Source organism: Eptatretus burgeri, chromosome 2 (assembly GCF_056783735.1).
Source record: "Eptatretus burgeri isolate ZD-2024b chromosome 2, Ebu_testis_v1, whole genome shotgun sequence".
NCBI classification, from domain to species: Eukaryota; Metazoa; Chordata; class Myxini; order Myxiniformes; family Myxinidae; genus Eptatretus; species Eptatretus burgeri.
This window is the reverse complement of record NC_140962.1, coordinates 115,370,170-115,380,169: the sequence shown is the minus strand read 5'-3', so window position 1 is coordinate 115,380,169 and position 10,000 is coordinate 115,370,170. Positions and strand designations below refer to the sequence as shown.

General features: G+C 44.8%; 1 protein-coding gene across 2 annotated transcripts in view; it reads left to right on the top strand.

The window, feature by feature from the left end:
- Positions 1 to 10,000, top strand: part of LOC147032883 (coiled-coil and C2 domain-containing protein 1A-like) — a 121,993-nt gene that overhangs the window by 3,246 nt on the left and 108,747 nt on the right. The window contains exon 1 of one of the 2 annotated variants that reach the window (XM_085870842.1): positions 124 to 251. The exons of the other annotated variant lie outside the window; for it this stretch is intronic. Coding sequence (XP_085726968.1) covers positions 185 to 251 — 67 coding nt within the window. The 5' untranslated portion in view covers positions 124 to 184. Of the gene's footprint in view, positions 1 to 123; positions 252 to 10,000 lie in introns of those variants that run through there. 2 annotated transcript variants of the gene reach the window in all.

The following is a 10,000-nucleotide window of genomic DNA, read 5'->3' as shown; positions in this document are numbered from 1 at the left end:
TTGAGAAGGGTATTTTGTTATTCTCGGGTGTTGTGTTGTCGAAATGTCGGATTTTTAACATTCCTGGATCGAGGAAGATACCGAACCCGAACCCGAACTCGAACTCGAACCTGCACGATTCCTCGTTGTCATGCGGGGCGGGGCGTTGTGAGGAGGGCGTGTCCTATTGTCAGGTGTACGGGCGATGGCGCGACGACGCACACAGCCGAGCTATGGGACGACGACCAAGGTCCACTTCTTGGGAACAACAGGTCAGGCGGAGGGTGGTTGCCGTGGGGGTCGTGTCAGGCTGAGTGTTGATACATACCCATTGCATTCTAATCGTTGTGTAGAAAGCGGGTGGGCAAGTTGCGGCCTCCACGTATGCTTGTGGTGTGGTGTCGTGGAATGATGTTTGTTTGAAAGTGCCACCTCATTTGGAAGTAAAACGTCACAACGGTTCATACTGGGCCTTATCGAACTTATTTGGTAATGAGCTTCAGAGGTTTTGCTTCGACTAATTGGGTCCACGGAATAACTTGTCTTCAATGACATCAGAGGTACCGGCATGGAGAAATGCCTGCCAGGAACGACCGGAATTTTGGGGGGGGGGGGTACGACCCCGAAAAGCCCCTCCACCTCCTGCATGGAGCGGAGGTTACAAAGCTTGGAAATTCTAAACAAAACGTCCACAGAACACAAGCTTTCAGTGCACAACATGAACCCATTTAATTGTTCTTTACTTGAAATGAAAGTCATTTAAAAGTATTTATTGTCACTCTGGAACAGTTGTGTATGTGTGTATATATATATATATATATATATATATATATATATATATATATATATATATATATATATATATATATATATATATATTGTGGGCCAGGGTTCGGTGGCGATAAACGACCACGAGGTGGAGCAGTGGAGTTGTCTCCCACCGAACACCCGGAATTTAGGTCGTGACTCTCAGACAACTCCGAAAGGTCACGGGTCACTTAGATCTTAGAGGACCGTGGTCGCCAATATTTCGACGGTGTGAAGTAGAGTCCACTTGTCTAATTCCAATTTACCAAAGTACTCACGCCGTCCAACTACCGGGAAAACCACGCCCTCGGCCGACTTTGTCCGAATCGAGTCGCTATCACCGACTCGGATCCGGCATAACCGAGCGGAAGTTACCAAAGCCGCGCCGGACCAAATGACAACTTACCGGCCCGAATGGCATTACTATTTCTCAATACGCACCTTGTTAGGCCAATGAAGGAAAGCACGAACGAACTGGAACATTTAACGGGTTTATTTATAACAATAATCGGGGAGGGGGACACAGAGCAGAGTTATCATGAATAAAAGAAATGCAAACCATGTACAGTGAAAAACACTTTACAATTTCAACTTGTACAGACTGGCGCCACACGCACGCACACACACACACACACACACACACACACACACACACACACACACACACACACACACACACACACACCCAAAGAAATGGTGGCTGCGGCCTGAATTTGCACCCGCCCGCCTCGTGCAGTCTGCTCGAGCTTGTCCGTTGGCGGGATTCAAACCCACCGCCAACAACGCAGCACCGGGGACCAAGAACGGCGCCACGAATGCCACCCAGCAAGGGCACGGACCAGGCGAGACCGCCAGCAGCTTCCTCTCTTTCTCCTTTACGAAGGGGCGAACCTCGCTTGCTTTCGACGAGGCGAACCTTGCTTGCTTGCCACGAGGCGAACCTTGCTTGCTTTCGACGAGGTGAACCTTGTTTGCTTTCAATGAGGTGAACCTTGCTTGCTTTTTCTCCATGGCTCGCCACTTCCTCTTATCCTCTCCCTCCCCCGTGGGTCGAGGGCACCACTCCGAGGAACTCGCCTCCAGATTAGACGAGTGGTTGTCGGGTGACTCGTGGCCGCCCTTCATTGGTCGGGCCGAACACTCCCTCTGGCTGGGCGGGACCGCCCCTGAGGTGGTCATCCCCCCTGATTGGCTGGGGCGCGCGTGCGATGCTCTCCCTTCGCTCATTGGCTGGAGGAAACGCTCTATGCCCCTCCTTGGAGCGGAGCCTCGATCCAAAGTGACGGAGACTCTACCAACACCCTCAGCCAAAAACACGTCGGCAATGGCGACCGGGTTGAGTGCGGGTCGGTGTCGCTGTTGTTGTTTTTGTTGTTGTTGTAGATGTAATAAAAACCTAACTAAAAAATAACTCGTAGTGCACACACAAAATTCCCATTAGATATAGGGGATGTATTTTAACTAGAAACACATACTAATCGAAATAACTGCACTACGGGGACTCTGGCTGTTTGTGTGCAAAAGGCTTTCAGATTCGTAACAATATACAATATATATATTTGGAGTGATATGTCTTCACAAGACTGAAGCTTGCAGCTTAAATCTTAAACCATTGAATTAACACCAGTGGGTTGACTCAGCCTGTCATCCTTCCAAGGTCGGCAAAATGAGTACCAGCTTATTGGTAACAGGGGCACTACATCAGTGGCACAACCGTGCCCCCAGAAAATGATGCAGCCAATCAGCCACAGGCTGCATACGAATCGATAAAATAATCTTTGTTGTCACTTCAAAAACATGGCGGTTCGATCAAGGGTGGATGTGACGCCTTGCATGGTATTTGCAAAAAGAGCAAGAATTGCTTTGCAATACATTTCCCCTGTCGATGTGATATTGTTTAAAGTCCAAAAAGGCATAACGCTCTGAAAAATTGATGAAACATCCTGAAACTCGAACTTGTTCTGCAACGTATCTTAATGAATCCATGTACCAAGTTTCAGTTGAATATGTTAATGGGGGCGTGGGGAGAAAAAAATCTGAAAAACCACTGAGGACGGACGGACGGACCGATAGATGGAGGCCAAACCTCTAGTCCCTTCTGGTGAAACTGGTATTGGACTAATAAATTACTGTAAAGTACAAATCGAGTTGCGTGGAGACGGAACACCACTTTCTCAGTGTTTAGCAAATAATTTTTAAGGGAATTGAAAAATCTTTTAACCACACAATCAAAACGCATTATGTTCTTATTGTCATTTTTACCAGGAATGAGCGTAGTCGATGGGGGGTACTTTTCGAGGTATGCACACTTTTAAGCTGTCGAGTCGTGGTTCTAATCTGGGCCCAGCTATAAACTGTCACCCTGACTTTCACATGCAGAGCAAGGCATCTTTTGTTGATGCGTCATTGTGTGTATCATCCATTGGAAAGATGTTATGCTGGAGGACCTGTCTGTCAACACTGTTGGTGGATATATAATGGATCCCATTGTGTGATTTGAAGTCAGTGAGTTATTGCCAGAACTCTGAACAAATTCCAAATTCCTGCCACTCTCAGTTGAACTTGAGACCTGGCCAACTTGTTCGTGAATGATGGGCCAAAACCTTCCTTCAAGAAGGTGAGAATATTTGGGATCATTCACGAAATTGTTGACTTTGTGTTGATGCTGGGGAACCTCCACACAGCGATCCTCTTACATTCCAAGGGAGGGACCGACCACTTCGACACTTTCGCCACCAACTAATCTTACCTCAGCTATGCTGTGGAGGGCTGATTCCTCTTCCCTTCCAAATTGCCCACTGGTTGATCCTGGGTCAGAGAATATTGGCCTCTTGTTATGGATGATAACCAGACTGATCTATACAGACTGATTTACACAGACACCGACTCTTGAATCGCCCACAGACCACAGATAGGAATTCAAAACTTGACCTACGAAAAATAATGAGATGCACAACATGGAGTGTTCTCAACCTCCACCAACATGGTGTAATTGCCCTTTTTACCGGAGAACTCTCTTGCTGGAGGTAACTTCATCTAGCTTGGCTTCAGGAGACACGTCTCCTAGATTTGAGTGAGACACTGAGCGAGGGGTATTGTCATGTTTAGAATCCCCCCACCTGATATGGTTTCGTGCTGTGTTCCACTTATCAACACCGGTGTGATCTAATCCACACTAGTAATTAAACAAAATCTTTCTTACTTCCATGGCAAATCCAATTAAGCTCAACACTACATGGTGAGATGGTGGGAAACAAACAGGTGTGCAGCTCCTTTAAATACAAATTTATTGAGACAAGATGAATAAACGAACAGACCTTCGGGATGACGGACATAAATACATGATAAACAAGTAAAATAGACATAAAATGTCATTGCTCCCATTGTTTTAATAATTTTGCTGCATGGAGTTAAAGGGCGACCCCATATTTATGTACAACTAAAATGGCCACCAGTCTACTTCTATCACCTTTATTCAGCTTGCAAATTAAGTGAGGTGCACATGTGTGCCGTCGTGTACAGTGCTTGTGCCAAGTTTGAACAACATCGGTAAATGCATGTCCGAGAAATGGTTGAGGATGTGCTCAATATCGGGTTTTTTTACGTCTAAAATGGCGGCCAGTCAGACACCTTGGAACTGAAGTTAAAAACAGAATGATGCCCATATGTAAACCATCATTCATTATCTGTTTGCCGAGTTTGAACATCGGTAAAGGCATGTGAGAAATGGTTGAGGCATGTTCAACATTGGGATTTTTACAACTAAAATGGCCACCAGTCGGCCATGTTAGATCTGATCTTGAAAAAACAAGCTCAAATGAGCTAAGATCCTCGTCCTCTTAATGATGACGTCATAAAAACGAATATGACGTCATTGTGATGTATCAGGTTTGCGATAAATTATCTGTGTTAATGCCCGGCTTGATTCCCGCAAACAAAATTCAAACAGTTTGCCTAGTTTCAGAGATAATGGTATAGGCGATTTTCATTAGCGGCAATATTATGACGTCTACTTTTTTTTTCTAGGAGGAGTTTTCAAAATTGGAGATGTGTACTGTCTGCGCATGGGCTTTCTGCATATACATAGCAAGTTTCACGAAGATCCGATGAAAACTCTGGGTTGTGAAACAAAAAATGTCAAAAAATAGGAATGACGGCATAAAAATTGATATGACGTCATAGTGATATATCATATGTGCGGTAATTCATCTCTGCTAATTGCCCTGTTCGATTCCCGCAAACAGAATTCAAAAAGCTTGCCTAGTTTCGGAGATAATTTTTTAGGCGATTTCCATCAGCGGAGATATTTTGACGTCAGAACTTTTTTTTCTCGGAGGAATTTTCAAAATCGGAGATGGTTACTGTCTGCGCAGGGTATTTTTACATATATATGCCAAGTTTCAGGAAGTTTCGATGAAAACTGGAGGCTGTGAAACAAAAAAAGTCCACAAGAAGAAGATGAAGAACAATAATGTGGGTAAGACTTAGAGATCATCCACGAGGATCTAAAATGACGTGCTTATGTAAGCAATCATTCATTGTCTGTGTGCCACATTTGAACAACGTTGGTAAATGCATGTCTGAGAAATGGTTGAGGACGTGCTCGATACCGGGTTGTTTTTTTTTAACAACTAAAATATCTGCCAGTCAACCAATTGGCCATCTTTGATCAGATCACACAATGAAGTGAGGTGTATGTGTATACCATCATTTACTGTGCTTGTGCAAAGTTTGAACAAAATCGGACCATGAATGGCTGAGAAATGATTGGGGACACATTTAAGGAACAAAATGGCTGCCGGTCGGCCATCTTGGATTTGATGTCGAAAAAAAAATTGCGTGCTTATGTAAACCATCATTATTTATCAGTGTGTCAAGTTTGAACAAGACCGGTAAATGCATGTCCGAGAAATGGTTGAGGACGTGTTCAATACCGGGTTTTTTTTTTCCAACTAAAATGGCCGTCAGTCGGCCATCTTTGCATCGCGAAACAAAATGATGTGCACATGTATACCATCATGTGTTGTCTTTCTGCCAAGTATGAATAAAATTGGTCCATAGATGTCCAAGATATCGTTGCGGACGCGCGCACACACGGACACGAAAATCGAGACCAAATCCATAAGCCCCCGTTTCGGACTAAGTCCAACATCTGCCTAATAAGTACATAATTAAGTCAAATACATTTACACCATAACGACTATACAAGAAAGTCTAACCCACTCGTGGTCATGACGCACACATATCCCAAGCATGCACGTTGACATGTACCGAGTGAGATTTAGGAAACCAGGCTTGTGCGACGTTAGGGTAAACAGGCGAACAGGACACTGAATATCAGATAGGTGCGGAGCTGCAGTGTGCGAACAAGCCCGTGAGCCCAGCGAGAGCGCTCTATCTCCTGCTCTAATAATATAGAAGCCACAATCAATCTCCTTCTCCACTGTCCACAAGATGCTTTGCTCTCTGGAGTGATCTGACCCATCGTACTCGGCGTGTCTCTGCACTGGTGCATCACCAGCACCCCCATGTAACAATGACCAGCCATGCCACACCACCGTGGGGAGGCAAGGGTGTGTTCCCGGCACACAAGGCATGCACATGTACAGCAACAGTGTGCATGGCCAATCATGGGAAGACTTACTCCGCCATTCCGCTTACAGAGGCGCCATGTGTGCACTGCATTGTTACCCTGCCTGCAGTGCCACACAATCCTTCCAACTCTCCTGCCTGGACCCACCCGATTAGACTGAGTGGGGGGGACACAGGACAGGACATCGTTATTCCAAACTAACTAATATAAATTGACAGCATCATCACTAAAAGCAATGTGGAAATGGGCAACTGAGCTTATACTTGTACTTAATACAACTGAAAATGTCTAAACCTTGTGCGAACACATTTAACACCAAGGCCTTATTTCTAATAACTGCCCCCCTCTCACCTCCCCATCCTATTCCACCCCCTTCCCCATTCATAAATGTAACAGCATAACTACTTCTGGTCTGGCAGAACTGATGATATCCAGTGGGCAGGGGTCACCCTGTACCAGACAACAAGGAATGCTCTCATACAGTGGAATCCCTTGTCACCTCGTTTGTGATCAGCTCGATTCCACTGCCGGTTGCATCATTGCTAGGCATGCAGCTGTGCCGCTGATGCAGTGCCTCCTGTTTCCAGTAAGCTGGTACTCATTTTGCCGAACTCGCAAGGATGACAGGTTGAGTTAACCCACCTGGTGTTATTTAACAGCATGGCAGGGGCTCAAATCCAAGACCTTGAGGTCGCCAGCCACATTAACCATGAAGCCAACACCAGCTTACTGAATTTGATGACGAGGCTGCAAAGGACAACGTCTATGAATCGCTTGCATCTGAACTTTCTCAAACAAGCTGTCATGATCTCGTCATTGTATTAGGCGATCTCAATGCTCCTATTGGATGAGAGCGCATAGTCAGGAGGGGTATCATTGTCTGTTTGTTCAGACACTGCAAATGACCATGGCACCCACCTACTTGACTTGTGTGCATTACATGATTTTTGTGTCGACAGCTCTTGCTTTCTAAGAAGACTGATCTACCAGTACACCTGTCATAGCAATGATGGATTCACCTGTAAGTCCATTGACTGTGTCCTGTTCTCGCACCGGTGGTTTTCAACTATTCATTCCTGCAGGGTTTACAGAAGTGCTGAGATTTGTTATTTTGATCCATTGATTTCTATTCTTCTTTCTCCTCCTTCACCTCAAAGCAAGGTCTGAGGTACTCGGCAGGTGTCACCTCAATGCAGTTGCCCTGTTTGATCTGCAGACTACCCGCAAACATGCAGTATATACATGTATGTATATATATATATATATATATATATATATATATATATATATATATATATATATATATATATATATATATATATATATATATATATATATATATACTATCGATTTGCCCTGCTCAGCCTTTCCGAGGACCCCGAGATTGTGTGACAGACTATAAGAGGGATGTAACCCCCTCTTTCAAAAGGACGCTTGGAAAACCTAGCTCTGTAAAAAAGCAAAACAAAAAAAAAACACATGGATCTCCAATACCACCCTTGGCATTATTGAAGCCAGAAGGCTAGCTCAGCTGAGATGAGATCACAGTGAAACAAGATGACTGACTTCTGATCGAGATCGGGCACTTTAGGAGGATATCTCTACCTGTTGGAACAAGAAGGCTGAAACCAGAGGCCACAGCCATTGCTCATAACCAGCACGTTATCGACACGGAACTTAGTTATTGCTGCATCAACACCAGAGATCAATTTAATTTGGTTATCGATGCATATGGATCAAAGGGTGCAGAGTTCTCTCCTCTTTCTCCCATTCTCTGACTTCCTCACAAAGCTCCTCATACATTGCCTTCACCCCCCCTTGTCCTCTACAACAATATTGTCTCCACTTTTCCACCACTTAATCAACTTCTGCCCAGAAGCTCAGCTCATGTTCCTTCTTCTTCTGCAAGCACACCACAAGCACCACAGGCTTGTGTTATGTTGCAACATGCTCGCTCCCATCACTTTACTTTTCTCAATCCTCCACAACTGTTGCTTCTGATCAATCGGCCATGATCAGTGTTGGGCAAACCATATTTCAATCTTATCCTCCAAATTCAGCCATCGACTGGGCATCCTCCATCATACAAAGTCATTCCTTGGCACACCTGAACTCTTATCCACCTACAAGACCTTCCTCCACAGCTTGATGGAGTACTGCTCTCCCCTCTGGGCTGCCCCACATTGTCTCACATGTTGCTCAGCTTGATGCTGTGGAAACCAAGGCCAGTAATATTGTTGAAATCTCCCACAATGAAGCTGAGCCTATGGGCTTATCACTTCGCCATCACAGCCAGGTCGGTGGTCTCTCTGTCTTCTGCTGCCAACTTTCTGGTCTTGCACCATCTGCTCTTTCTGTGCTTTTATCCTTCCCTCCCAGGTTTCTGCAGGGCACACATGGTCCATCAACAACCTCCTTCTGGTGAAACTACCTAAATCCAGGATCACTGTTCACCTCCACTCGTTTGTTACTCTTTTTTTCCCCTCCACTCGTTTGTTACTCTTTTTTTCCCCTCCACTTGTGGAACCAACTTCCACATTCTCTTCAATCTCATTCTTCCCTCCAATTCTTCAAAACAGCTTTTCACCACCATATCAAATCGGACAATGAAGGAATTTACGTGATTTTTCCCAATAATTTAATAAAACACACTTTTGGTCACGTGATCGGCATGACCTCCATAATTTTACATCCCTACCCTGGCCTAGTGTTGTAACCCAAATTGGGTAATATTCTGACTGGTGAGTCTGGAGAAGGTGATTTTTGAAGGAATTTACGTGATCACCATTTTAACACACTTCCGGAAAAGTGACCGGCATTGTCTCTGCAATTTAACATCAGGACCCTGTCCTAATGTTGTAATCCTTCCTCCTTCCAAATTTTCAGTTTTCCCTCCTGAGAGTTCCCTTCTATATCTATATTGCCTACCTCATGCATCCTCTGTTGCCTCCCATTGTTCCCCACACCCATTGTTTGTCTGTCTCCCTCTGTCTTGGCCTTCGGCTCTGCTGTTGGTGTTTCCCCCCTCTCTCGTAATGGTACTAGCTCTCCCACGAGCCTCAACTGTGTGCAGTATACAAAAGATCCAATTCCGTCTTGTGGTGTCCACTCCTGTATGTAATCTTATGACCCCCTGCTTTGAAAGAAGGATCCAGATACAACTATACTGTTTCTCATATCCAGCTCCGCCAGATCACGATCATCTCTACTCCTCACTCCCCATCCATATCTACCAACTCACTTCTTCACCCAATTCTGCTACTCCCACATGTGTGTTGAATTCTCATGATGCACAACATCCCCTCCAGCTCAACCATTTCCATCAACCTCTCCAGTGCATCCCTGAACTGCTTTCTTCCTCAGTCCTTCCCGTCTGTGGCCCGTACACCGACGCACCACATACCAGCTAGGAAGCCACCCTTTACCATAAATAATATGAATTCACAACATTTTGTATGACTTGTAATTGAGTGTCACTAATATTTTGTATTAATTTTTTTTTTTTGATAAACAGCTAGTGTCATATTGCACCATTCCTCTTTTAGAACAAGTCAAAGTTTTGTGGCAGATTATGTTCTGTTGACTGCCTTTCAGGCGGTGTTCCAAGATTTCTTAAAGCGA